We start from the raw sequence: 27,867 nt of genomic DNA, 5'->3' as shown, positions 1-27,867 counted from the left end.
CAGACAGCAGGTTACCATACCTATGGAGAGGTTACCAAGAAGGTGGAGCCTGGCTTTTCACAGCAGTGCATGGTGAGAGGGTGAGTGACAACTGTCACCCGCTGAAACAAGGGAATTTCAAGCTGCATATAAGGAAAAGCTTTTTGACCATGAGGGCGATCAAGCTGTGGAACAAGCTACCCAGGGAGACTGTGCAGTCTCCATCTTTGGAAGTCTTCGGGACAAGACTGGATAAAGTCCTGAGCAACCTGGTCTGATCTCAGAGCTGAACCTTATTTGACATGAAGTTTGGGCTAATGACCTTCTGAAGTCCTTTCCAACCTGAATTATTGCATGATCCTGTGACCTTAAGACCAGAGGGGACAGCCAAGGAAAACTAGTTCTCCCTCTCCCCCTCCACCATCCATAACCACCGTCTCTTCCTACACCCCATCTTCTCCCATGTAGCAGACAGCCTATTCTGCCAGAACTTACAAAGTGGCAGATTTTGGTGGCTCTAATGTATTACTCAGGGTGGTGTGAGGAAGTGTGATATTTTAGAGAAGACAAAACGATTAAGAACTGTCCTTCTTGCTGGCTGCTGTGGGGGCCATGCAAGCTGGTAACCGCTTTGTGGAGGGAAAGCTTCCAGGATGCCCTGGGAGAGGAGGAGCCATTAACTCCAGGGTTACATTTGAATTTCAGTGTGTGCCTCCTAGAGATTTCCTCCTGGAAGGACTTATAGCAGAGCAGGTCATGGAAAGGAAAAAATAAAAATGACTTTTTTTTTTTTTTTTGGAGAGATGAGAATTCAAAGTAAAAAAAAAAAAAATCAAAGAAAATCAATTGATTTTTTTTTTTTTTCCTGCAACTTCTGGAAATGCAGAGCTACTTTCATTAGTATTCTGTAGCTAAATGCTTGTTGCAGCTCCTTTCTCAGCAACAGCTTTCTGGAAAAGTATTAATATTTCAGAATTTATAAGTTTCCCTCACTAGCTCTAATCACAGGAATACAAAATCCTCCCCTGCTTTTGGCCCCAAAATGTTGTGTAATGTTGCCACACAGTGTTTCACAAATACCACTACCTTCACCAGAATGGGGATGTGATCCTTTCTATCCCCAGTGTAACACGGCTCGGAAGCATAATGAACAAATATTTGTTACACATTTAGAGGGCTGTATATGAAAATTGCTAGGGGTATAATTTATGAAAGAAGATTATAAAACAGTTGCAAAAATGGCTTTTCTTAAACACCTGGTTCTTTCCCCCACCGCCATGTGTGGGAACTATGACCATTTTTTAGCATCTAAGGAGGAAAAGGAGCAGAGAGGGAACGCAGTCCCCCCTCTCCCCTCGTTTATTATCTTCAAATCGATCCTGGGGTTGGTTTTGCAGAGAAGGCCAGCGTTTGGTTAAACACAGACTGTGCTGAGCAAACAGTTTGAAAACTCCCTTGGACTTTCTCACTTCCAGCACTGTCAGCCTGCCGCCAGCCCGGCTCGGTCAACTAGCTAGCAAGCTTTGCTTGGCAGACTGCTTCAGCCAGACACTTGCTAAGGGTTTGTGTAGGGTTTGTGTCTGCTCCAGGAGGAGGAGGACCAGGAGGAGGATGACAGGCTTGCAGGTAAGGGGTTGGGCACCCGTGACCCACCGGTGCTTGGCTACGGACACCCTTTTTCTCCTGACACTGATTTTTTTGCGCCTCTGTTTCATTTTAATGTGCCCCTCTTTTATGTTTCCAGGTGTGTTTTTAAAGCTCTCTCTTGGTATAAAGGATTTTGCTGCTTTTCATCTATAAATAGGCTTTTTTTCGCTCTCTTCTTCTCCTTTGGAAATCATTCTTGGTCAGGCTGTCCCACCACAGGACCTCTTCAGCATGGGATTTGTCCCTCCCTTGTCCTTCGCACACCCCTCTCCTCCTGCCCTGGCTGCCAGGGGGGGGTGTTTCCCCCCTCAGCCTATGAAATCTGGCTGGCAACATCTGCCCAGATGGTGCAACCCTGGCTGCCATCTTCCCCAGCAACCCAGAGGAGCAGCAGCTCCGTTCCAGGGCAGTTTCTCAGCACCCGTCCCAGGGCACGCTGGCACAGAGGGGCTCCAGCCATGCCCTCCTCTCCGAGCCCCAGTGGGGCAGCTGGCAGGAGCTTCTCCTGCTGCCACTTGCTGGAGTGCAGAGGAGTTTGGGGAGAAGGGCGGGATGTGTTGGATTTATGGCTCATGCATAGGAACGTGAGACTTGTAACCCTGAATCTCCTCGGCACCTTGCTGTTGTCGCGGCGGGGGCATTGCCTCTGGGGCCGTCGGGGTGTGTGAATAACGCTGCAGCAGGCAGGAGAGGCAGGGGCCCACCCCAGGACCACCGTGGGTCTCGAGATCTTGTGCAGGGCCATCACGTTTCTCCGCAGGCTTCGGGGCTCTCGTTGTTACCAAGCCTTTTCTTAGCTCTGGAAACGCCTGACATATATATGCATATGCTCCTTCACCACCTTCTGCAATGTTCATTATTTTACATAGTGGTCTTAAAGGTCTTACTCATCTCTGAACAGTCCTGTCTCCTCATACAGTAATATTTCACCATGCCTTTCCCTTGCCTGCCCCTGACACTCTCCAACTCTCACCATCCTCTTTCAGCAGCAGGGCAGCCTTGTCCCCGTACCGCTCTGGATGAGTGGCCAATTGGTTTCTGTCACGGCTGTGACAGCATCTTCCATGTCCATCTTCAACTCATTCCTAGCAGACCCTAACACCTTGCTGGCCGGTGTGGCTGCAGGTCTGCCCAGATCTGGTCATGGGAATAGGCTGCTCTGCCAGCACCTCCTCTTCGAGACGTCACATACACCCATACCCTGTCACCATGTCTCCTCACTCCACCATCTCTTGGCATCTTTCCTCCAAAACTGTTGCTTCACCCCTCCTCCCTGCTCCTCCTGGCATTCGCCCCTGTCTTCCCTCCTCCACCAAGTGCCCTGACCCACCCTGGAGCCGGGCAGGTCTTTTCAGGAAGGGTCTGACCCTGGATGATCCCAGCACTTTAGGAGCAGAAGGTTGGCAAGATGTCAGGGAGATGTCAGCTCCTGCTGGGGATATTGGCCCTGCGGCACTGGAGCAGCACCAGAGCAGAGCTCTGGTTTGGGTGTTTTGGTTTCACCCCGCAAGGAGGTTGTGGAGCCCCTCACAGAGGGTGAAAGACCTGCTCTGCTCATTGCCCCGAATGCTTCTGTCCCTGTTTCTGCGAGTTTGTGTTAGATGCTCTGGTGTTGACTGGACTGAGCTGATACAAAGTGCCCTGCCTTTTGTCTAGAGATGAATGTTGTTTTCCTGTGTCCTGCAGCAGAAGCTGATAGAGAAATGTATTATGCAGCATTTGAAGAAGGGCCTTAATTATTTTGCAGTCTATGTGTTCAGACTTCAAATGTGTTTTTCCCATGCCTGCTGTCTAATCTGGTGAACAAAAGGTTATGGTTTATAGGTCAGAACACAACACCCATTGTGAGCACTCTGCTTTGCATCCCAGTTATCCCAATCAATGAGCTTTGCTGAATTTTTTATGCTGTGCCGGGCTTTTATCTCTCCAGTTTTACTGAAAAACGAGAAAAAAAAAAAAAAACCAAAGTGGAGTCAGATGAATTCCTAAGATCCCGTTTGCATAAAAAGCTACGGGATCTCAAGCAAAATAACAACAACAGTAATTAAAAGCAGAAGTGAAAAGAAAGGAGCACAGAGAACTTTTTGTTTTACAGAGAAACCGCCAGCCTAATTATCAAAAGAGTTCCCATCAACCTGCCTGACTTGTGGTTACTCACAACATGGCTAGGAACTGTGGAGGCCAGGCAGGGACCTAGAGGGAGATCGCTTTGGACCAAAAACCTGTTGCTGCGCTATGGATAGGAAGGGTTGGCTTCCATCTCTCCAGATTTTTTCACCCGGGGGGGATGCCCCGGTGCAGGTGCCGGGCAGGCAGAAAGGGGTCATCATTTCTCCTGGCTCGGGGCTACCCCGTGCAATGCCAGCTGCGAGGTGGAGGTGGGCTCAGAGGGTGGCCTGGCCCTCGTGCCTGGCCCTCGTGCCTCTGCTCCCCACCGACCCGCATCCGCGGGGTCCCCGCGTGGTGCTCACGCCGCCTCCGATGCACACGGGGAGCTGGTGTGGCACAGCTAGCTTTGGCAGCCCAAGTAGTGTTTGCCACTGACCCCGAAAGGCATTGAGAGCACAGAAGCCCCTATGAGGTCTGCCACAGGGAGAGACAAAATAAAATGAGTGAATGAGAAAAGCCACACTGAACATCCAGGCAAAGCCTTGCGGCCACACTCGGGGTGATGAATCACCAGTAAGATGATGTCTCCCCTCCCATGGCTACAGTCCTGCCAATGTTTTTTTTTCCAGCTTTCGATGCAGTTACCTGAGGATTAATTTTTTTTTTTTTCTTGGCAAGGAAGAACTGATTTGACTAAACAATGATGCAGCAGCTCCTGCCCCCACTCTCAGGGATGATGCCGCCCCTCTCCCAACACCGCCTCTTCCCTGTCTCCCCTCCCCTGCCCCAGCCCCCCCAGCCCCCTGCATCACTGGGTGCTGACCAGTGGCTCTGCAGGCCCCAGTGATGCACAGCTGAGGAAGGCAGGGGGTCTCCGTCGGGCCCCGTGGGAAGGCGCTTGCCCCGCTGCCCCCAGGAGCGTGGGGTCAGGCAAGGTGCTGTGCTGCACCAACGTGGAACACGGAGCAGCTTCTGGCATGGGGTGCTGGCTGCCAAGCTGCTTTCCTCCCTCCCTCCCTCCCTCCCTCCCTCCCTCCCTCCCTCCCTCCCTCCCTCCCTCCCTCCCTCCCTCCCTCCCTCCCTCCTTCCTTCCTTCCTTCCTTCCTTCCTTCCTTCCTTCCTTCCTTCCTTCCTTCCTTCCTTCCTTCCTTCCTTCCTTCCTTCCTTCCTCCCTCCCTCCCTCCCTCCCTCCCTCCCTCCCTCCCTCCCTCCCTCCCTCCTTCCTTCCTTCCTTCCTTCCTTCCTTCCTTCCTTCCTTCCTTCCTTCCTTCCTTCCTTCCTTCCTTCCTTCCTTCCTTCCTTCCTTCCTTCCTTCCTTCCTTCCTTCCTTCCTTCCTTCCTTCCTTCCTTCCTTCCTTCCTGCCTTCCTTCCTGCCTTCCTTCCTGCCTTCCTGCCTTCCTGCCTTCCTGCCTTCCTGCCTCCCTCCCTCCCTTCCTTCCCCGGTTCCAGCAAGCAGAAGCAAAGGGGCTTTCAGGGATGTGGGTGGGCAGGCCAGCTGCACAGGTCACCAGAGGATGAGGGGTGGATTTCTTACAGCAAAACCTCTGTGCCTCCTTCCCGCTTCCCCCCGGCAGTGTGGCAGAGGGCTGTCGAGGGGCACACACTGGTTACCAGATACGCAAACCCACCAAAAAAACACAGACTGTCCCCTCCCAGCTCTCCGCCAGCTTTAAGTCAAGCATTTTGCAGGTGAGGCTCAGCAAAGCAGCCTGCACATTGCATTAACCCTCTCCTTACTGTGCTAATGGCAAAGCCTACTGGGCCTTGCTGGCTGTGCCTCCAGAAAATCAGCATGACCCCCGCCTCCTCCTCTTCTTCCCCCTTTCCTCCCCTTTTTATCAAGGCTGCCCCGCAGGCAAGTGTTCCTACCACCTTTACATTGCTGGTAGAGGAGGATGCAGTGCGGAGGTCTCAGTTAATTCTGGAACTGCTGCAGTCCCATCAGATATTGCTGCATTTCCGCTTAAAAGAGGGGAAGGAAAAAAAAAAAAAAAGAAAAGAAAAAAAAAGTACTCCAGTACAATACATTTGCCAAGGCTGCTTAGGTGACCTGCTGCTTTGCATATCAATATGCTTCTTGCAGAACCCAGTGGCCAGCAGAGTCCAAGTGATGTACTTCGTTTGCAAAGAGAGAAATGTCCTCTCTGACCCACCCAAAACCAAGATGTTTTCAGGTGTAGGCTAAGCAGGGCTTCCAGCCAGCCTGGTTCCCCTGGGAATGGACTTTCCTACAGGTCACTGAAAGGCACCTGAGGAAAGCACACGGTTTGTCGGGAGGTTTCAGATTTGCTCTCCGAGTGCCTGCTACACTGGGGGGGGGGGCTGCACATCGCGTAAGGCTGAGAACCCCCTGGGGAGGTAATTCGGGCACTATAGTAATATAATAAACCAGGTATAGGGGATCTGTGACTCCATCTTCGTGTCAGACCTCTGCCTCCCGGGGCATCGCACTGCACCAAGGCAGAGCGCCTGCTGCTTCCCGGGGTGTCTCAGTGCTGGACCCCCCGGCAGCTGCCGGGGCGCAGCAGCAGTGCGGTGCCGCAGCCACCCCGTCGCAGCAAGCGTGCATGTGTCAGCCAAGTGCGGGGTCTCCTGGGCTTATGGCATCCCAGCACCACTGCCTGTGAAGGCAGACGAGTAGCCCGGCTACTCTTGCAGGCGGTAGAGGGGAGCATTAATATTTAACTCTCTCCCCGGGCCACGGAGCTGAACCATCGATTGCTGCCAAAACACCTCTGTGTACACGCAGAGTTCAACAGAGTTGCTTCGTGCCTTTCTATAGCAGCTGAAGGGGCTGTATTTACATTTCTGTCAGTGCAAAGCTAAGGTCTCTGTTACACCTGCTTCCCTTGGGTGTTTCAGGTTGACTGCTGGCCTTTTCTCAGTGCCGTAAAGTTGGGAGCCGCATCCTCTGGGGTCCTGTGGCTTTTAGCCACGCTCGGACCACAGCAGGTGGAGGCAGGGCAAGCATGAGAGGGCATGCAGGTCTGTTCTATCCACGGGTCTTTGGGGTAGATGTTACCCTAGAAAACCAGATTATCACCTGCTAATGGATTAATTCTCGCTTACTACCGTGGTGGACGGTTCATGCCTAACTGGACAATACTTATTTAGGGAAAATCAGTGACATAGTTCAAGTCCCAGACGAGTTTCTCTTCCTCCCTCATCCCAACTACATCCTGACCTTTTTCTTGATGCTCATGAGGATGTCTTGCAAAAACCCAACAACAAAACGGCTCCCAGTTTCAATCCCTGAGCATTCGAGGAGTCAATGAACAAATCAGCAAGGCAGTCTGCAGATTTTGGAACATCCACCATTCAAGTGAAGTCAGATTTAACTTGGATGGTGCTAGCGCACGTCCATAACATTGGTGCGCAATTCTTCCTACGGATCACCCTGTTGTTCTTGAGTTTGACCGTAAATGTGATATTTGGCTTATTTCTCAAGTGTCTTCATGGTGCAGAATGAGGTAAAAACAGACGTGCAGCTTTAGCAGAAGAGTAAATCCTGTCTGGGCTTCCCAATCCACCACATGGTTAGCTAACGAAGTGAAGCCAGGAACTGTGAAAATGGTCTGTGGCAGTATGCAAGTAGAGCATTTGAGAAAGTCTTAATACATACAAAGACCCTGGAAAAATACATGGATAGGTTGGTTGGATAGGTTTTGTTTGCGTTTTCAAAGCACTGATGAGCTCTGTGGTTTATTTTACAGTATATGTCAGGATTTGGAAATGAACATGTTTCTGAGGATCCACGCTGTCCAGGAGCTTTACCGGAGGGACAGGTACTGAGATTTTCTAAAGTACTTTATTAAAATGACATAGAATAGAGTGAATATCTGTTCCCTGGGTTTCTTTTCATCTTAACATGTTTACTTTCTCCCTGCCACCACAAAAGTCTCCAGGAACCTTCTTTATGTAGGTCTGGAATAATAAGATGCTGGTAAAAATCAGAATTAAAGATTTCCATTCATACTTTCTATTTTTAAGTTTCTCGTGAGCTTCCAAGTCTCACCATGGGAGTTAAGATTTGCCTGAATTACCTCTGCTCAGCAGCAGGCTTTTTTCCAAGAGTTTGCAAATGCAAGTGGCTTGGCCACACCAAGAAGAAAGCCATCAGCTCTGGAATAAACCAGAATAGAAGTTTGAAGCTTGGCAAAAAGACATGCTCACACAGGAGAGTTGGGTTTTGGAATTTCTGTAGGAACTGGGTTCACTGAAGATGGCTTATATGCCTTTGTCAGGAGAGCAGCTTCTTTGGAGGGAGGGGATGTGAATACCTGTAGTAATAAACCAACAGATCCATTCTTAGAAATAACTTCTGAACATGTTTGATGAAAATAAATTATGTTTTAAAGAAAGGAATTGAGACCCACGTGATGCTAGCCACTTAGTCAGCAGAGGCAAGAATGAAACCCTGAAGAATTAAAGCTCCCTCATCTCCTTTGCGCTGGTCTCCTTTACACCAGCACACATTTTGAGGCTGGCTGTGCCCTCCCCTGGATCTCCTGTAATCCCCTGGACTTGGATGGCAGCATTTTATGCTCAGTCAATGACAACATCCCTTGGTGCTCCTCTTCATCCTCTGTGCAAAGTGGCCAGCAGAATTAAGGTCAAACTGGGAGCTTCACCCTTCGCTTTTCCTGAGTTTTCTGGATCTCCCCAGTTCGGATGTTTTACACATTGTGTGACAATGTGAATAGTAACACACAACACAAGGCATGGTAAATGCTTGTGTATGTCCCGTAGGTCTGCATTGCAGCCCACCGTGTGCCCACAAGAAAGACAAACTGCCATGCCGATGGCTCAGCTGGTGCAGTGTCTTGTTTCTGAGACTGGATATAGCAGATGGGTAGAGAAAAAAATGTAAGAAAAAGGCACCTTAAAACTGGGAGATCAACAGCTGCTAGTCTGAACAGGCAGTGGGCTGTAGTGGATGTGCTCCTCGTGATTCCTCAGAGTAGCACTGCTTTCTGGGGGAGGAGGAGGGCCCCTACAGCTCCTGGCTGAGGTACATTCATCTGGACAGAGTTTAGAATCAGTGTCAAAAGAGTTAAAAATCTGAAAATGAGTTAGACAAAAAAAAAAAAAAAAAAAAAATCTCCAGTCCCCTTTCTCCTCTGCAGTATTTATAAGACTGGCATCTGCAGTAGTGCTGGCTAAGATAAAAATGACAAGGGCTATCGATCCCCCTGCTTCACTGCCTACCCATGCCAGCAAGATGGGAGTTTGAGGGCTAGAAGCTACATGCATTATGAGAGCTTTACCTCTTCCTTCTGCCCACCTGTCAGGGCAGTGTTTGATACCGTACGGATGGCTGATCCGCTCAGCCGCGGCAGGATGGGATGACAGGATGCTAAACTAGACCTTGCAGGAGGGAGATGGGATAGCAAATGGTGTATGACTGTCCCGCTGGGGTATTTCCTGCAGTTCTTGGATGCCTTTGCTTCTTGCTGATCTCAAACACATAGATGCTGGCCTACTTAGATCGAAGTGTTTAGTTTCTGTTCTCTGAACAGGAGGAGTCTGTCCTTCAGTTATGAACTCACAAGGGCTGCTAAACCCGTGCTAGTCATACCCGCAGCTCTGCAAAGGGGGGAAGTGCCCCCTTCGTACTGCAAAGGAGGATTGTCACTGTGCAGAAGCCCTGTGGAAAAGCAAAGGCTCCCACCCAGGCCAGTCCCGCTCTCGGGCAGCAGGCAGGGGTGGCAGGAGGAAGCAACACGCCACTGAAATGCCTGCGCTGTGCCCCCCTCCCCAGGGCAGGCGGCAGGAGGGGAAGGGGGTGTGTAATGCCTACGAGGGAAGAAGCAAAGGTGCAGCTGGTCTGTCTTTGCCTTCTGGAAAGCCAGGCAGAGATGATGCTCTGAGGCAACCCCCCCACCTCTGGACACTTGGTCTCAAGAAAAATTGTGCATAATAATGGTTTGCTTTGCAGTCTGTAAGGGCTGGGAATAATCCCCTTTTTCCTGACACTCCTGTTGCTGGCCTTGCCGAGCAATGACCCTCACAGCTTCCTCCAGCAGCAGGTGTGTTGCCTCAATGGGTGTACCAACCCCTTAGGGCACTTGTGTGGCCTCTTGCACGTGGGAATGGTGATTGGGGTCTGGCTGGTAGCCACGGGGCACCCATCCTCACAGGAGCAAGAAGATATGACTGCTGGGGCCGATGTACAGACTCAGGGGTACAGTGCACCCCATGACACGGAGCTGTCGGGTTCCCATCACAGTGCTCTGCTGGGGGGGGGTGGGGGTCCAGAGCTAAATCCTGTGCTGCTGCTTCTCACTCCTTATCGTTCCTTCTCCTCCCATTCAGAATAACCCGCAGGTCTGCCCCTACGGCCTGTACGCTGAACAGCTCTCGGGCTCTGCCTTCACCTGTCCCCGGCCCACGAACAAGCGAAGGTACCGTGACCCCTGGCAGCGGGTGGGGGATGTGGGCCGCTTGGGGCGAGCACTGGGGAGCGATGGAGAGGCTGCCTCTGTGCCACCGGTACTTTCTGCAAGCCCAACAGGGTGAAAAATCTCCAGTGCGCACTGGGAGAGGGACAAGGGCAGAAAATCATGGAGGAGGGAGAGGAAAGACTTCACTGGGGTGAGTGGGTTACAAAAATGCTGAGAAAGTGGGTGTCAGGGTGGGAAAGAAAGTGGGTTTCTGAGTGAGGCAAGAAAGGGGAGGGGGTGTTCACCGGGGCCAGGTGGTCCCGACTGGGCTGTGTGCGCTGTGAGAAACAACCTCGTGGTCTCAGCCCTGATGCTACTGCGAAAATGTCACTGCTGTGCCCGGCACTAGTAAGCATCTGATGGACCAGTGTCCAACCCAAGCCTCTGAGCAGGACTCTCTCCTCATCCTAAGGGATGCTCCCACACTCTGGCCAGGGCAGTGAGGCACTGGCTAAGGCTGTACCCGTTTTGGGGCTGGCCAGGGGCTCAGACCAGTGCCAGGCACCCAGCGCCCTGCTTACCACCCCGTGCTCCCAGCAGTGCTGGGGACAGCTTGTTCCAGCCAGCAGCAAATAACCCAGAGCTCTGCCCTAGTCATCGTGCTCTGACCATGACCATATTGCAGAAGATGGGTTTCTCATTTTGCTTCTCCCACGGCAGCTTTTCTGTCCCTGCTGTTGTTCATTCAAATGAAAGGCAAATGCATCATCTGAGCTGCCTCGCAGAGCTCTGCTCTCCGGGCTGGAGCCAGCTCGCGGTGTGCGTGGGAAAGGGATGAATCATTGTTTGCCGCACGAAGATGTCCTTGATGGAAATTTTCCAGCTCTCAAGGGAGAGCTCCCTCCTTCCCTCTCCCACCCACCCAAACCGAAACCACCACTGTTAACACATCAAAGGCACTGGCAGCCCTGCCTAGCTCAGGCTTCCCTGATTAACTCTGCTCTCTCACTTGATTAACGGCCCAGCTTCGTGGCCACCAGAGCGGCAGGGTTGGCGGGGGGGCTTGCAGCCACAGACACAGCAGGCAGCAAGGAAGGAGAGTGACAGCCCCAGGCAGTGATGGAGGCAGGCGTGGGGGACCACCTACAGCAGTAGGAAGCATCATTCCACATAAAACTGTTCTTCACCACATGGGCTCCCCGGTGGTCCTATGGGACACGGCCAGCCAGGCATAGGATGCTGCTTTCGGTAATCCATCCAAACTCAGATGCTGGCTGTGACCAGTCTCAGAGCCGGTCTCAGAGACTGGCTGACTCCTGAAAGCTCCTCTGTACTTTTAGTTAGATACTGCACTGGTGACTGTCTTATCTGAGCTGCTTTGTAGCTGTGTTTAAATAGGCTTTTTTTTCCACCTCAGAGATTGTTGTATTTCAGCCACAGATAAAGCTGTACCTTTATTTTTTTATATATATAAATATATATGTGTGTGTGTGGATGTAAACATATGTAATTATATGTAAACACACATATAGACATTTACCTACACATAACAGTATATGTCTGTATTTAAAGCCTATAATAAAAAGCCGTCTCTCTGGAAGTCTCTAGCTGTGAGCTGGTGTTTGATATTTAATACACATTTTGGTCCCTTTGACACCAATGTAAATGTTATTAATGCCTTCAGAAGCTCAGTCAGCTGGCAACCGCCCCAGAGGGTTTAACCTCTTCCCCTGGGTTAATCTAACCCTCCTTTTCCTTCTTTGTAGTTGGCTGTACAGGATCCTACCTTCAGTCTGCCACAAACCCTTCAAACCTCTCGAGGAAGGCCACTTGACACAAAACTGGGATGAAGTTGAGCCCGACCCCAATCAGGTAACTGTGCTGGAGAGAGCCCTGGTCCTGCCCGGAGGACAACTGAAATATTAAGCTCACCAGAGGTGCAAAGGCAGTGAGCTGCAAGAGGTCTGAGGAGAGCCGTAGGGAGCTGCGGGTTTGGCCAGCACGGGAGCCGGGGCCTGACTGCCACCCGTTGTTCCTCCCCTACGGGGCACCCAAGGAAGCACATCCCTTGACGCGGTGCTCGCTGCTTCCCACCTCGACGGCTGCTTGTGCCGCTTCCCAGCGGGGCCACAGTGTCAGGGTTTGACCTGTGCTATCTAGCACCTCCCTTGGGGACTCCTGTTGGCCACCTCTCAGGCTGCTCCCTCTTAGTGTCCCCCATGAGAGGCTCACCAAGCCCCAGGCAGGCAGGCAGGCAGGCAGGCAGAGCAGCAGCGTGTCTTTGCCATCCATCCCCTCCTTCCCTGCGCTCGCGGCAAGGCTGCTGGCTGCCAGCCCGTTTCTCTGCAGCCCTCACGGGAAATCAAGCTTCGTTCTGGAAAGTCATGCGGAGACATGGCATTTGTCTTCCTCTGTTACGGCTTTGCCATCATCTTTCATCATAATTTCTTCCCTGCCAGCCCCAGAACATTTGACTTTGCTAATCTGAGTCTTTCCTCCTGCCATTCTCCTCTCAACATCATCTCGTGGTCATTGGTTTTCACTCCTCTCAGGTTTTGCCCTTTGATGCATCATCATTAGCTAATTTCCAGCCTCCCAGCAGCCTCGTCATTTGTCTAAATACTTTCCCAGTTCTGCTGGAGTGTGTTTTCCAGCCACCGACCAAGGAGCAGCGACAGGCTCACATCTACGTGTCTTTGGTGCTTCTTCGCAGATAAAGCTTCAGTGACTTCTGTTACCACCTCATGCATCCCTGATGTCCTTTCACAGCCTGCTTCTACCTTTATGGTTATTTATGACCACAGTACTTCCAAGATGCCCGGTTCTCGAGCATCTCAAGCCATTTACGTGTAGTACATCTTTTACCTAAGGGAACAGCAACGAAGCTCCTGCCCGCTCTCTCACCGCTTTCAATGGCAATCATCAAATCCAGAGGGGTTGTTTCCTAGCAGTAAGTAGGACCCATCTTCCTGCTTTCCTTGTCATCTTCTCTGAAGCAGAGCCAGTGACCAGGTTCAGTTTGTTGGACAAGACCGGTACTCCCCTGCGGTGCTTTGTGTTTCACTCAGCGCCCTTCAGGAGCTTTCCTGATTGTCATCCATCTAAAACGATGGCAATACAGAGGCATCTTATGCAAAGCCCATTGAAGGCCATGGGAGAAATTATCCTTTAACCTTGCCCAAAGACAATGGCAGAATTATAAAAGGCACAGGGGACAAAATGGAAAAGGAGACAAAGGTGATGAAAAAAATATGGGGTGGCATCTATGCAAGAAATGCTGAAACGGAGGAAAGCTCTCCAGCCTGGAATAGACATGACCGAGGGAAGCTATGACTGAGAGGCAGGGAGATAACAAATACCAGTAACGAATGTCACGTTTAAAAAAATATTATATGCATAAACTGTGGAACTTCTTGGCAGCGGATGCAGGTGGATTCAAAAAGCGATTGGACAAACCTTGTGGAGATGAAACCTATAAAGTAACAGCAAGCACAGAGGTGCTGTATCTCAGGAGACTCATGGATCACGCAGCAGGGAAACAACACTAAAAGCTTCCTCATTTTAAATATTTGGCACTGGCTGCTGTTGGCTGTCTTGGACTTTTCTTCTGGCTCAGGGCGCTCATTCTTCTCTTCTTGCAGCAGTGAAACCCAAATGCAGCAGAGACATGCCGGACAAACAGTGCAGAGCCAGGCAGTGGCTTTGCAATTTGCAAGTGTTTTGGAAGAAAGGGGCCAGACACCATTTTCTGTTGTGACCAGTGGGCTGGATGACAAACTCATTGCCTGCTCTCCTTGTCCCACAGGAACAACAACTGTGGAGGTGCCCACAGGGACCAAAGTGAAAATGAAGCTCTTCTGCAGGAACTACACTATACTTATTAGTTCATCTGTAGATTTACTGTTACCTTCCATATTCTTCAGTGAGAAAATTTCCTTCCCTGTAGACCACCTTTATGCCTGACATTTATTTCTCTTCTTTTGCCCGTTCTCCCTCCCTTTCTCTCTCTCCCCATAGTCTTCAGGGTCTTCTCTTTTTGTCTCTCTGCAAGCCCTTTCTGTCAATATTTCTTGTCAGCTGGGTCCCAGTGCCCAACCCTGACAGCTTAAAACAGTCATTAGAGGAACAATTCATGTTGAGATGCCGCCACTGACCTTCACAGCTGCCATGAGATGAACAGGAGCTGGGGAAGGTCCCACTGCTGGGGGTGGCAACAGGCTCTGGAGACCTTCTGACCGTGCTTTGCATTGGCTCTGGTTCGTGTCTGGAAGGCTCTCTTGGAAACCAAAGGAAAACATGCTTTAAAGAAGACCAAAAGCAAAGCCTGAGGTTCGGCACTATCTTACTGGCTCACCTGTGAGGTGTCAATACCTGGCAAAGGTCACATCTGATCTGCTGGTGGGCACGTTGTTTGGTGTCTCCACCCAGAACACGCAGCTTCTCCAACAACCCCTTCCCCTCTGCCTGGCACCCCAGCAGTGTGACCCTGAGCAGGCACCCCCATGGAGCCACCCAGGTCTCCCAGGGAGGAAAATGTGCCTCTGCCTGGCTGCGAATGAGATGGGGGGAGGAAGGGGACGAGGGATGGATCCCACCCAGGTGACCCAGGGCTGCTGCGAGGCTGTGGTGGTGGGACGCCCTTGGGAAGCAGAAAGCTTTGGAGAGCAGAGAGGAGAGGGTCAAGCTGTGGGGCCAGGCCCAGGGTGCAGCTGATTAATTAGCACTGAGCCCCTGCTTTGCTCAGCTTTACTGGCAGATGCACTCGCTGGGCACAATTGCCTCTTTCCTCCCAAGGCCGGCTCTCCAGGAGAGCCTGACAAGTCGCCTGGGCAACCACATTTTGATTTGTGTTTGAAAAGCTTCCATGAGGCTTGGGGAATTTAATATCTTTTTACCCCTTTCAAGTTTAGCTGAAATTTTACATTGTTTTAAATTTTGGGGAGTGGCAGGCACAGATACAGAGTCCCATAAACTTTGTTTTCTCAGAGCACCAGCCTAAAAACATGTCAAAAACAACCAGGCTGGGTAGCTAAAAGCAAGAAAATGTTCTCATGGATACCCAGAGTCACAGGCACTTTTGTTTGGGGTCAAGTGTATTGATGCAGGGGGATGTATCTGCAGCTGGCCACGTCAGCATCCTCATAATTTGGGGTGTTTATGTTGGTCTGCACTGAATCCCCGCCAGTGAGGGTCTCTCAATCGCAGCACCTCATTCTCAGGAGCTCCCAAAGGCCCTTAATATGATATTAGAAGTGATAAATACTTTGCACTCCTCTGGCACTTTCTGCCTGAGGATCTCAACAGGCTTTGCGAGAAGACATTAGTGCTGCTCGCAGCTCCCACTCACTCAGGTAGAGATATTTGTGCTTCGGATGTGGCGAAAATGAGGTGGAGCAAACAGGAGTGTTATGCTCAGGTCATGGAGGGAGTGAATCATCCAGTGCTGAGCGGAGCACAGGACCGTGACAATTTGTCTGTGGAAAGGCAGCTCATCTGAATTTCTTTCCTCTCAACAATGTTGTTAGTAATAGAGGAAGAGACAGCTTTTAAATAGGATTTTTTTTTTTTTTTTTTAACCTTGGCACTACACAGGCCTGCCAATTATTTTACAAAATTATGATTAAAAAGGAAAAAAGTTCCATAAATAAGAAGAAATCTGTAAATTGAATTAAGCAAGGCAAAGAGGAAAGAGAAAGCTACCTCAGCTAGCAGAGGGCAGGGAGGTGGGGGGGGCGACGGGGGTCTGCTTTGTTTTGAACAGCCACTCTTTGCGTCATAACCACTGGCATCGCTTTCTTCCTTTTCGTTTGCTGCAATCTAGCTGCGGTGGAAACCTTTTGAGATCCCCAAAGCCCCTCAGAACAAGCTGGACTTTGTGAGCGTAAGTCACGGGGCCAGGGCATCCGGGCATCCTCCATCTCTGCTCTCCCTCGAGGGCGTAACGGGGCACATGGGATGCTCAGCACTGGGCTAGCAGCGGCAGTTTTGACACCACTGGGCTTGCAGAGCACCCATGGGAGGGGAGAGGATCCCGGATTGCAACCAGCTGACAGTGGACTCGATTTTCTTCATTGCCTTTCAAGGAACCCTTCAAAAAGAAAGCCCCAGCCCCTAGCTCTCCTCAGTCCCTGGGCTGGAAAACGTCGGCTTACACGGATTTTTAAGAAACCCTTAATATATTAAAGAAAAGCCAGCACGTTTGACAAGGGGCCACACGTGGAAAGGCTGGTAGTGGGACGGGAAGCGGGGAGAGGGGGTGAGCCCCAGCAAGTGGGTGGGATGAGGGGAGGAAAGGGGCCCGGCTGCCGCTCACTCCCAACACGCTGGGTTTGCCCGTAGGGACTGCGCACCTTGTGCGGCGCCGGTGAGCCCAGAGGACGCCACGGCATCGCCGTCCATATTTTCGTCTGCAACACCTCCATGCTCGACAGGTCAGTGGCTGCTGCCCCGGCGGTTCGAGCTGCCCCGTGTGTGTCTGTCGCCGCTGTGCTTGAGTCCAGCTGCTCCCAGCGTCGCTGCCTCTATGTCCCTGCATCCCTGTCCGCGCAGGCGGAGGTGCTCACAGTGTCCCTGGCAGGTGTTTGTGAAGCAGCTTGTGCTCCATGGCCAAGCACCGGGGGAGGGAGTGGGGACCCACCAAGAGGAGGAGGGAGCTGGACGTGAAGGGTGCAGCAAGAGGGGGATGTGTTGGATCCAGGTGCTCTTCGTCCCGGGGACCGGAGCTGCTCCTCGGAGGTCAACACGCACGCAGCCTCTGATGGGCATTGCCACCCCCTGCAGCGGCTCACGGGGGAAGTCAGCCCTGCTCCCCAGTTTACGACGTTGGGTCACAGAGACCTGGCAAGAAGTCAGAGGATGGCCTGCTTCCAGGCCGGGCACATTAAACCTCCCTGCCTCCTCTGCACTGGTCGGTATATTACATTCGCTGACCTGCAAATAGCATTTCTGGTGCCAAAGGGGAGACCTCTGCCACGTCAATCTCCCAGCTCAAAGCTCCCTGTAGTTGTGGTGCGTGCAAGTGCCTGGGGCTTACGGCACCTTGACCTTCCTGTTCTTTTTCTTTAGATGCCTTTATAATTCAGATGGTGACTTCCTGATCGGTGAGTTGATGCTTTGGCTTTTCCTTTCCCTCCCGCAAGGGTCTACGTAGATTGCCACCTTCCTGCCTCTTTGTTCTTCCAGAGCCTTGGGCCCTACAGCCAGGATTTGGAGGAGAGGGTTGGTTTCACCCTCATACCATCCAGATTGTGTGGTTTGGCACCAGCAGGGCTGTTGGGTGGGTTGCACCACTCCTGTGCAGTTCAAGAGTGCACATCTGTGTCAGACTTCAATTTGGTTTTTGAGCAGTGACCCAGCATCCTTGGCAGGGTGCTCAGGGATCATTTCCAGACTGGTATTGGGCACACCACAGGCAGAGGTTTTCTGGAAAACATAAATCTCAGGATTTGTGAACAGCTTACAGCTAGATGCTTTCATTGCTTCAGTCCAAGAGTATTTGGCACGGCACCTTAGCTCCTGTGCTCCACCAGCCTCAGGCAACCAGACTGCCATGATGAGTGTTGAGGTTGGCACATAAAGTGCACACAAGCTGAAAAATATTCTGAGCGGTATCAGAAGTCTGATACTTGCTTGTATCTTTCTTGACTGAGGCACAGATATGCCTTTGGGTCACCAACTGAAACATTTCTCCCATCAAATAGCTAATAAATTGTTCTCACTCACCTCCCTCGCTACTGTAATGTAAAAGTGCCAGGGCAGGTTTTGTAAATCGGCTAGTTTTTCAAGTCAAACTGTGAGCTCGCCTGAGCCAGGACGGTCACAGAAAATTAGTGGATATTAGCTCCTACCCTCAGGAAGCAGGGAGAATTAGTCATTCCCAGACATCTCACACTTCCACAGTCATGATAAGGATGGGCATGTGCACCATTTTACATGAAGCTCGTGAGACAGGCAGGTATGGCCCTAAATATATAAAGTCCCATTTATCTGGACTGTGACAGAAACTCTATATCAAGGGACCATGATGGATGTCCTAACCTGATGCAGGTACCTGCTGTGATGTGGGGGCCATGGGGATGGTCTGGAAACTTTCCTTCCAGTGCAAGCATCTCTTCTGCAAGGCCCTGCACAGGAGAGGGAGCCCGGTTCTGCTGTGAAGTAGGGTCAAAAAGGGCCCGTTGCTCTTCCTTGGAGCCTGGGTGCTTTGGGGGGGACAGAGAAGGTGGCAATCACCATGTTCCTTCAGCTCCTCTGCCTGCGTTCTGTTTCCCCAGTGCCCCAGCAAGGGAAACTGCTCATCACAACCGAATTTGGGAAGATGCTAGTGGACCCCAATGAAATCTGTGTCATCCAGGTAAGGGATGACTGAGCCTTGACTCTGGCTCAGAGACTGACACAGGAGCAAGCCAGCTCCTGCATTCAGCTGTTTGTGGTTTGTCAGCAAAGACCTAAAAGGATCCTAGTAAGTATCTTCCTTTATTTTCCAGCAAGGGATGCGTTTCAGTGTGGAGGTGTTTGGAGAGACCCGAGGCTACATCCTAGAGGTGTATGGGGCACATTTCGAGCTGCCTGACCTGGGACCCATTGGTAACAATCTATTGTCAGACCTACAGTGAATTTCACAGGGACAGGCATGAATTGCAAGCCCAAATCCATCCTTTTATATCCCATGTAACACATTCTCCCATGCACACATTCCTTCACAAAGATGCTTTCCATCCCAGCACTGTTATTCCCCAGCAGAACAAGCATTCCCACCTCAAAAATGTGACAGCCCAGCTGTCCCAAGATTCCCTTGTCACTGAAGGGTCCGTTTCTCTCCCATCCCCTTTCCACTTTCTCTCTTCCCTTCTGGTCTGCGAGTCCCCATCTGCTGGATCTGAACCTGTTTCTACCAAAAGAAATTCAAAAGGCCATCATCACTGATGCCTCTTACTTACAGATATAACATAAACTGGAGTGATAGGAGAGAATTTATCTGGTGAAAGGAAAGCCAGATTTCAGAGACAAGAGATAGATGTTCTTGAAGCCCCATTTTACATTTAATCAACTGGGTTTTTTCCCCCCACCTCTGTTAGCAGAGGCACCTTAGATTTCTAGAGCCCAGAGAGCCTTGGTGAGAGAAGCTGTTCCCCTTGGAGAATTAGAAATCAATAAAATGGGCACCACAGGACTCAGATCAGCAACACACTCAGATCTCTGTGTTGTGCTGCCGGGGCAGATCTGCTTTCACTGAGTACAGGTCTAGCTCTCATAAATCACAGATCCTCTCTGCCTCCTGGTCTGTGCAATGTCACAGATCGTGAAGGCACAGTCCCCTGCTGCTGTGACAAAGATATTGTGAGGTGCATGTCATCTGAAGCCCTGCCGTCCCTGCTGTGATTTCCCAGCCAGCTTTCTGGAGGTGCTCAGCTCAGGTTATTTCACCTTCCTTGTCCCTGGAGTACTTGCCTCCAAACATTTCTTGCTAAGAAAAACACCTCCTGGATACTGCTACCAAGATTGCCCCAGGGAAGAGAAGTGAAACTTCCCTTGTAACAGCTAAAATAACTACAAAACCAAGAGGTGTCCACTTTCAGACCTGTGTTTTGGGGGTTGCTTGTTTTTTGGTTTAGGTTGGATTGTGTTTTCCTCACTAGTCCGGGCTTGTTTTATAACTCTCAGTGTGATCTGAAAGACCGGCCATGCTTGAAGTAAACTAATCAGGTATTATCAATCAGAAGCAAGCTTGGCATGGCCCATTTGCATTCAGGGGGTCCTTGCAAACATCTCATGGCCACAGTGAAACTGAAGCCGATCATTCTTGCAGTGGGGAACCGACCCAATTTGCAGCTGTTTAATGGGACCCCAGTTGAGCATGCCTCCAGTCTGATGTGCTGGGCACATCTCTTTCCACATGGAGCCTACAGTGATTTTTCAGCAGCTTTCCTTTTTGCCAGCTGAGGTTACCTGCCTTCACACACCTCTTGTGCCCTGTGACTGTCTCACTTGATTATCGATGCTGTAGCTTCAGCCTGTTTGTAACAAGTTTTTCCATTAGTTAGTTTTTCAGACACTGCTGGACTGGGGTGGGTTTCTTCTGTCTCCAGAAGGCAGGAATCTATTATAACATTTACTTTCTGGAGAAAAAGAAAATGAGTGCACTTGCCTGTAAACCTTTTCAGGAGGTGGTAATTATAAGAGCTCCTCTTCTCACCACCTACCTGCCTTCTCCTCAGAGACCAAGATCCTTTGTATTTCAGACTTACTTTATTCTAACTTCACTTTTCACTTGAAAAAAATGACAGCTGGGGAAAAGCACTGACTGTTAAACTTTAGCAGCAGGTAGTAATGTCTGCATTTTTATCCAAGAAATTCAAAACCACTTCGTAACAATAGTAATGAGAAGAAGAAGAATACTTCAGTACCTGCATGGCGCTTTACACTTTGAAAATGCACTCCTCACACTAACCGACCCCTCGGTATGACCAGAGGCTTTAAGTATCACTAGCCCTTATTTTATTACTCTTTTTGCAAGCATTCAGAAATGTATTTGGTCCCTTCATGACATGCCTCGTAACTTCTGCATGGCTAAGTGTCCAACCAGCAGGATGTCCAGGAACAGAGAGCAATTCATCCACTGTTTTTTGCTTAATTCCTAGTTGTTGCACGCCTTTAACTGAGGATGACATAATAATCCTGTTCAGAAGGCAACTAGGGGAGACCTGTCTTCGTCACTTAGAGGGGGTGTAGACTTAAACACTAGGATGTATTACAATTACCTACTTGTAGGAGCACAAGGAGTACGTGATTATTTCAGGTTTTGTGGTGGGCCAAGAAGCAGCAAGGTCATTCAAAATGCAGAAGGGCACCCACAGAGCCAGGAAATTGTACCAGCCTCTCACTTGCTTTGCTAGCAGGTTGCCCAAAGAGCCCTGGCATCTCCCTTGCTTTCACAGGAGCCAATGGCCTGGCCAACCCCCGTGACTTCTTGGTGCCCGTCGCGTGGTACGAGGACCGCCGGGTGCCGGCGGGGTACACGGTGATCAGCAAGTACCAGGGCAAGCTCTTTGCAGCCCAGCAGGTGAGGAGGCCCCCGGAGAACAGGTAACTGAAGCGCAGTGACTGTCGGTGCGTGGCCTGGGATGTGCAACTCAGCAGCGTGCACACAGTCCCGGGAGGTCCTGGTGGGTTAAGTGGAGCAGGACCGAGACCTTGCCTTGTTGGGTCATTCATCTTCCCAGATGAGGCTCCTCAGTCTGGAAACAAAGGGTTTGTGAAGACTCGGTTGCACAAAGGCTCAGCGGTGATCTTTGTCTCACTGTTTCCGTACATTTATAGTGACGGAGTAGAAAAGAGGAGCTCGGGCTGCTGTGAAAAGCCAGGGTGTCCTTACCAGAAGGCCAGTGTGGCAGCTGGCCTTGTTCAAGCACCGCCTGGGCACTCAAAAGACCTCAGAGGCCAAACTCCAGAGGCAGGTCTGAGGCTCACCAAGTGGAAATGCTGAGGAAAACCACATCCCTGCAGTGTTGGGCTCTGCCTAAAGGACTTCGTGCTCCAGGCTGCCAGTGTACCTCTGACCAGCACTAAACCCGTTTTTAAATCGGGAAGGAGCAGCACCCTGCATGTGTGCAGTGTATTGGAAGGCTGTGTATAGTAACCCTCTGTCTCTTTGCTTTGGTAGGATTTCTCCCCCTTCAATGTTGTAGCCTGGCACGGGAACTACACGCCATACAAATACCCTCTGGAAAAATTCATGGTCATTAATTCCGTCGCTTTTGACCATGCGGTAAGTTCTGGAGCTGAGCAAGGCAGAGCAAGGCTTTGTGGATACCATACCATGCCACCCCCACCCTGAGTTCCAGGGGCTCAGCGCTTGGTAAAAAATATGTGGTGCTCTAAGAAACAGTGTGAAATCTCTTGCGCCGCTTACCCTGGGCCCTGACCAAACTCTTGCAGAGAAAGGCAACCTCCTTTGTGATACAAAGGCATAACCAGAGGTTGATCAGCTTCTTAAACAGCTTTATGCAGCTTAGCATAGGGTTTCTGTGCCCTGGAGGAGAGCTGAATACTGAAGCCAACACATACTGTGCAACTCAGCAAAAATACTTTTGCTTCAAATTCTTGCCTTGATTTATTTCCTGCAATTGCACAGACTCATTCCCCTGGTTCCTCTGAGCCCAGCACTGAAATTCGTCTGAAGAGCTGGCAGCTTTCATTGCAATAATTTCTAGATTTTATGGAAAATAACTAAAGCCAAAACTAATGTGAGCAGCTCTTCTAAAAAGGAAACCAGCCCAGTGGGAGAGGTGCCCGCAGAGATGCCATCTCTTGGCGCTGCTTCTGCAAGTGGGTGTGCAAGGAGACTGGAGCATTTCTAGTGAGACAACCAACAGAAAGTATTGTTTAAACTCCAGAAAAACCTGCCAGGAGAAGGATGGCTTTGGGATCAAAGCCCAGAAAATCACTTTACTGGACTAGAGATTGCAAAAATCCTTGAAGCAAGCCACAATTTCTCTGCAATTTGCTCTTCCTGTTTGTAAACTAAAAGGGCTGTGAGGCTAAATGCCCTCAGCAGGATGTTCCTGTCCTCTATGACCGGCTAAGGAAGAGGTATGGTTTTGTGGTAGGATGAATGCTGGAGACTGCCCCTGGAATAACAGTGCCTTATTATGTGGGGCTGTCCCTCCCCTGCATCTACCCCACCAGTCCCAAGGGCATCGTGGCCAGGGCAGGAAAGGCTCTCCCAGGCTGCTCAAAGGAAGAACCATCCAGTCCCATCTCTTGTCCCCCACGTTCAGCATGGGATCGAGATGCTGGGTGTCGCCACACAGGGTCACAAATCTCAGGTGATAAAAGTATTTAGGCAAGGGAGAGGCTGGAACAGTCAGGTTTACTGGCTGGATGACCTGAACAGACAGCTCTGAGTCCTGCTCTGCTTCATGCTTTTTGCTTTGCTTTTTTCAGGATCCTTCTATCTTCACTGTCCTGACAGCCAAGTCGACCCGTCCTGGAGTGGCACTTGCTGACTTTGTCATATTCCCCCCACGATGGGGGGTAGCTAACAACACCTTCCGGCCACCATACTACCACCGTATGTCTGCTTTTTGTTGGTTGTGCTTGATTACAGTACTGCAGAAAAACAAACAAACAAAAAAAACAAACAAACAAAAAACAAGCCTTCATTTATGTCAGAGCATGTGCAGGGAAGAAGCAGTCTGATTTGTTGCCCTTGGCAGAGCTAGAGTCAGTTTCTTGGAGTCAGTCAGTCCTCCCTGGAAAATGAACAAAACCAAAGATGTTCCTATTTAGAGCATCTCAGGAAAACTCAGAGGTGATGGGCTGTTGTGTCTACATAGATGGATGTGTCTGTACTCAAGGGGCTCCCACTGAGACCGAGTGCATATTGAACTTGGCATTGCACAAATGCCTCAGAAATTGTCCTGTCATGCAGCCATGAATTGCTTAATATCTCATTAGAGTACATAGATAAAGAACAGGAGAAAGGAAAATACGGTATCACAGGTGGTGAGAAGCACGGAGGGATGCAGAGCTGCCCAAGACCATCACAGAGTGAGATCAGAGTCGCAGCAAAGGAGTGAATCGGCTCGCCTGAGCCCTTCTTCACCACCTGCACAGTGATGGAGGTACCTCTGGCATTTAAAAAGCCGGAGATCAGGAACTGGGCTCCTTCTCAGGCAGGGAGTTGGTTGATGTTTTGGGGAGTTGGTTGCCATCATCAGAGCCCTTTTCTTTTTGGCAGTTTTTTGGTTTCTCCTTGGCAGAGCATGGCCACGAGTTGCATTCAATGGATGCTAGAAATCCAGCTCCCGACATGGCATTGACCTTCCAGGGCAGGGATGAGGCAACCTGCTCTGTGAGACTGAGGGGGAAAGCTTGCTCATCCTGAACCCCTTCTGTCAGCAGCTAAAAGGCCCCATCTCAGAAGCTATCCAGGTCACACTGTGGTCACTCTGAAGTGCTGAGGGGCTTTCTGCACACTTACTAACCACAGTTTAATAGCCATGTCCTCCTGCTACTTAGACATATTTCCAAGTGTCTTGGGGGCTGGCAGAATTAGTGGCACTTGCAAGCACAGTAAGCAGCTGTGCCGGCATCCAAGTAAATCCCACAGGCAAAGTCCTGCCCTGTCATTCTGCTTTCATTTACAATAATGAGTGTGACATGGAAACATGTCTCCTGACCATCTGGGATAGTGCCAAGTCACTTTTATTAGACCCTAAAAGGTGAGAGACACTGCTGGTTAGCCACGATTAAGTTGCTGCTCATCAGCAGAGCTGTGCTAGCGCTCCACAGATGCCTTGTGAGCCATACAAATAAAAAGTTGTCCAACTTTGCTTCATCTGAGGTAAAAGACAGCTGAAATAACTCTCATTCTTTTGTCCATGTTGTGATCTAAGAGTACCCATGCAGGCAGCTACCACAGCTACTTGATCACAGTACCTCAGCCATAGGCTTGAGCACTAAATTCATGATGAGCAGGTCAGTTGTGTACTCTAGCCCAGCCATGGAGGGGCAGAGCTTGAGTGGGTAAGGCAGACATTGCAACAGTCAGTTATAAAGACACTGCACACACGAGTTCCCTCTGAAATTAGTGCTGTACCATTAAGAGAGGCGTAACAGGACAGAGCAACTCTGGGGTAGGAGTAGCACAAGTTCAGTGCTACTGAACTCTCTTCTCTCCCAATATTTTACAAGAGGCCTCTTTTATTTGCCAGCAATCCTCTGTTGCCTCCTCTTCTCAGGTGCAGTGGAAGGCCTGTGTTCAGAGAATTTTAGTGCACTCAGAGTCATGGTTTTCATCTTGCTTTAGTTTTGCCCCAAGTATAAATATAGCAATGGTGGTCCAAAAATATTTCCCCTAGAGACCATAACAATTTCACATACGAAGGTGGCTGTGCAGCTCATAAATACTGACTTCTCTTGGTCACTTTTTTACACCCTTGGAGCCTGTAAATTATTCCTAGTGTCTCTGGACCACGGGTTGAAAAATGTCTGATGCAGTTTTAATACTGTGGGCATATTGCATCTGTGTCACAGAGTACTTGTATGATTCTCATTACAGTGGGACCTAATAGCTAACGGCCACTAAGGGATTTTAATTTCACAGCAACCTGCTTGTAGAAGACAACGCCATTTTACCAATAGGGAACGGAGGCACACCTGTGTTGTTGTGGGTCATGTAGGAAATCTGTGAATAAGTAAGAAACCGGACTCAGCTCATCTCTTAAGTCCCAGCCTGGTTTCCTACTCACCTGCCCATTCTTCCTAAGCGATATCATCAGTTCTGTTGTGGACACGTTGACAATCCAGCTCTTAGGGCCTGTACAGCAGTCTGAACGTGTCAAGCGCAGCACATGAGCAGGTTGAGTGAAAAGCCTGTAACAGTCCAGTCTTACACGAGACACTGACAACTTGGGATGAAAATTAATGAATGTTTGTATACATATATAGGCCAACTCTGCTTTGAGCTAAATTAATTTTGCTGTTGAACTTTTCAGACCCTGGATTGTACTTAATGAAGACCGAACTAGTGGTTAAAAAGAGCTATATATAACATAGCTACAGAAACGTGTCCTGGTTTTGTAAAAACTGACCACTAAGCAGAAAGTTGCCATACTGTTTAGTCACATCAAGTCTACTAAATTTGAAAGCTTGGGATGGTAGTTGTTAAAAATATTTTCTTACAGGGAGTAACTCAGTAAGTACTGAATGATTAGATAGAGACATCCTTTCCGCAGTTAGTGGTATATTACTCCATTGGTTTCAGAGGGTCTACTTAAAGTATTCTTTCTCAGAGAAGGACAGAATTTGGCTCCTTGTCTTTGGGCGTAGAGTGGCTCTTGAAAAATGGTAGATAATGCATGAATCAAAAGCATAAGGTACTGAAGGACCTGGCTGGTCTGGAAGTGGTAGAATATTGAACAAAATTATTCCATGCTTATAACCTGGGACAGCAGAGAGGCTCTCTCACCAGACTGATGGTCAAGCATTTTGTTCCTGTAACACAGGGATGATTATACAGCACTTCCTTTCCAATGCTTTAAATTCTCTAATCCAAGTCTGTAAATATCAGGTTACACCGTGCAGTCCGTATGCAGGCGTGGTACTTACACAGCTCGAGGGGGTAGGAAAAGCCCAGGTCTACCAACATCAGCGCACCTTCATTAGGGAGCTCTGTTTCTGAATCCAGGTAATTAAGGGTGGAATAAAACCTGTACAGCTTTGCAGGCATCACGTGTAGGATCCTCGACGCCCTCTCATGCGATACCCTGCTTAGGAACCTCCACTCCACTCACTGCCCGGCCCAGCTTAGCTAGGGGGTTTCAAGGAGCTGACAGCCTAGCTGTTGATGCCTCCCAGTCACACCGTGCTGCAACCTCTTCTCTATGCCTCCTGCAGGGAACTGCATGAGCGAGTTCATGGGGCTCATCAAAGGCCACTATGAAGCAAAGGAAGAAGGCTTCCAGCCTGGGGGGGCCAGCTTGCACAGTATGATGACGCCTCATGGGCCGGACGCTGACTGTTTTGAGAAGGCGAGCAAAGCCAAGCTGGAGCCTGAGAGGGTGGCAGAAGGGACCATGGTAAGGAACCAAGGGAGCTAGCAAGGTTTTGAATGCAGCGTGGCATAATGCCACTGTGCCACTCTCAAAGTACAGCCTAGCTTCTCGTTGGCAAGTTGGGAAAGTACTCGGACCAAACCGCTGCAGCAGTCACATCCCTCACTGATCAGCACCCTTCAACTCCCAGAAGCTCTCCTGGAGATGTGTGATGCCAGGCAGATTTTATCATCTGCCCACATAAATTGTTGCCTGAGCAGGAAGCTGGGAATTTTCACACTGATTAATTTAATTTTTGTCTTAGACTATGGACAAAGGAGCAAACCCCCCTGATTGTCCTCCTTTCTCCACTCCCTAAAATCTAATGATGATCATCAACAGATCTTGAACTAGAGCTTTTGGAACAACCTGGCTTTCCTGGGCATTCAGGGACTCCAAAGTCACTCCTCAGACCTGGTTAATACCAACGTTGCAATGCCAGCTCTGAAGAGCTTTCTCCCTCTGGGCTGCTCAGGCCGGAGGCAGAACGTGGCAGTGCTGGACCATGCGTGCAACTCCTGTTTGTGGTAGAGCAAAGCCACCTTGCCTGGATTTAGACTCTCGCTCTCCTGCCCTAACCTACCTTCCCTCTTCCCAACAGGCCTTCATGTTCGAATCGTCCCTCAGTCTTGCTGTCACCAAATGGGGCCTCCAGACCTCCAACCGCCTAGATAAAAACTACTATAAGTGCTGGGAACCTCTGAAAAGCCATTTCAACCCTAAATGCAAGTAAAGAGAAGTATTTGTTGCTTGCAGTATGTGAGTGAAGGCTGGGAAATCCAGCATACCTACGTGTGCTGGCACAGTCAACTCAGACAACGCAGCGTGCTCCAGCACAGAATGGCATTTCCAGCAGCCACCGAGCCACGAAAATGATCATCTCTCTGTAACTTGGGAAATTAAGTAGAAAACTACCATTATTCTTAACTTTCAAGTAGCCAATTAAAGCTTTCCTGGTGACACGCTGAAGCTGAAGTACTTGCGTGGCTCCCACCACATGTAGTCGGCATAAATGCTGCACCTTGTGCGATGCAAGGTGACAGCCAGCCCCCGCTCACAGGGCCTCCTGAAAATACAGCCCCGCGTGTCTTTCACAGGGAGAAGCTAAGGATCAACAAAGTATTTTGTACTGTCTGTAGGAAAAGAGCTT

At 49.9% G+C, this 27,867-nt stretch overlaps 1 protein-coding gene across 1 annotated transcript; it reads left to right on the top strand.

Annotated features, from left to right (window-relative positions):
• The first annotated feature begins 1,552 nt into the window (after window positions 1–1,552).
• Window positions 1,553–27,682, top strand: HGD (homogentisate 1,2-dioxygenase). The gene is made up of 14 exons (XM_032997529.2): window positions 1,553–1,605; window positions 7,450–7,521; window positions 10,052–10,140; window positions 11,886–11,991; window positions 15,941–16,000; window positions 16,459–16,550; window positions 17,185–17,219; window positions 18,393–18,472; window positions 18,606–18,705; window positions 21,057–21,181; window positions 21,782–21,886; window positions 23,065–23,191; window positions 26,521–26,702; window positions 27,319–27,682. Exons 1-14 carry the CDS (start codon window positions 1,591–1,593, stop codon window positions 27,448–27,450), a joined length of 1,320 nt encoding a protein of 439 aa, XP_032853420.1. The 5' UTR covers window positions 1,553–1,590; the 3' UTR covers window positions 27,451–27,682.
• Window positions 27,683–27,867: the final 185 nt, after the last annotated feature.

This window comes from Tyto alba, unplaced genomic scaffold (genome assembly GCF_018691265.1).
Source record: "Tyto alba isolate M040663 unplaced genomic scaffold, T.alba_DEE_v4.0 Super-Scaffold_14, whole genome shotgun sequence".
In the NCBI taxonomy this organism is placed as follows: domain Eukaryota; kingdom Metazoa; phylum Chordata; class Aves; order Strigiformes; family Tytonidae; genus Tyto; species Tyto alba.
The sequence above is the reverse complement of the archived record's forward strand: the minus strand, read 5'-3'. Positions and strand labels throughout refer to the sequence as shown.

What these genes read in the sequence shown, in the direction of transcription:
- HGD (XM_032997529.2), top strand. An exon ending in GCCTGACCTGGGACCCATTG is followed by an intron (nt 18,706 to 21,056) that starts GTAACAATCTAT and finishes TTGCTTTCACAG; the next exon opens with GAGCCAATGGCCTGGCCAAC. An exon ending in CCGTCGCTTTTGACCATGCG is followed by an intron (nt 21,887 to 23,064) that starts GTAAGTTCTGGA and finishes TGCTTTTTTCAG; the next exon opens with GATCCTTCTATCTTCACTGT.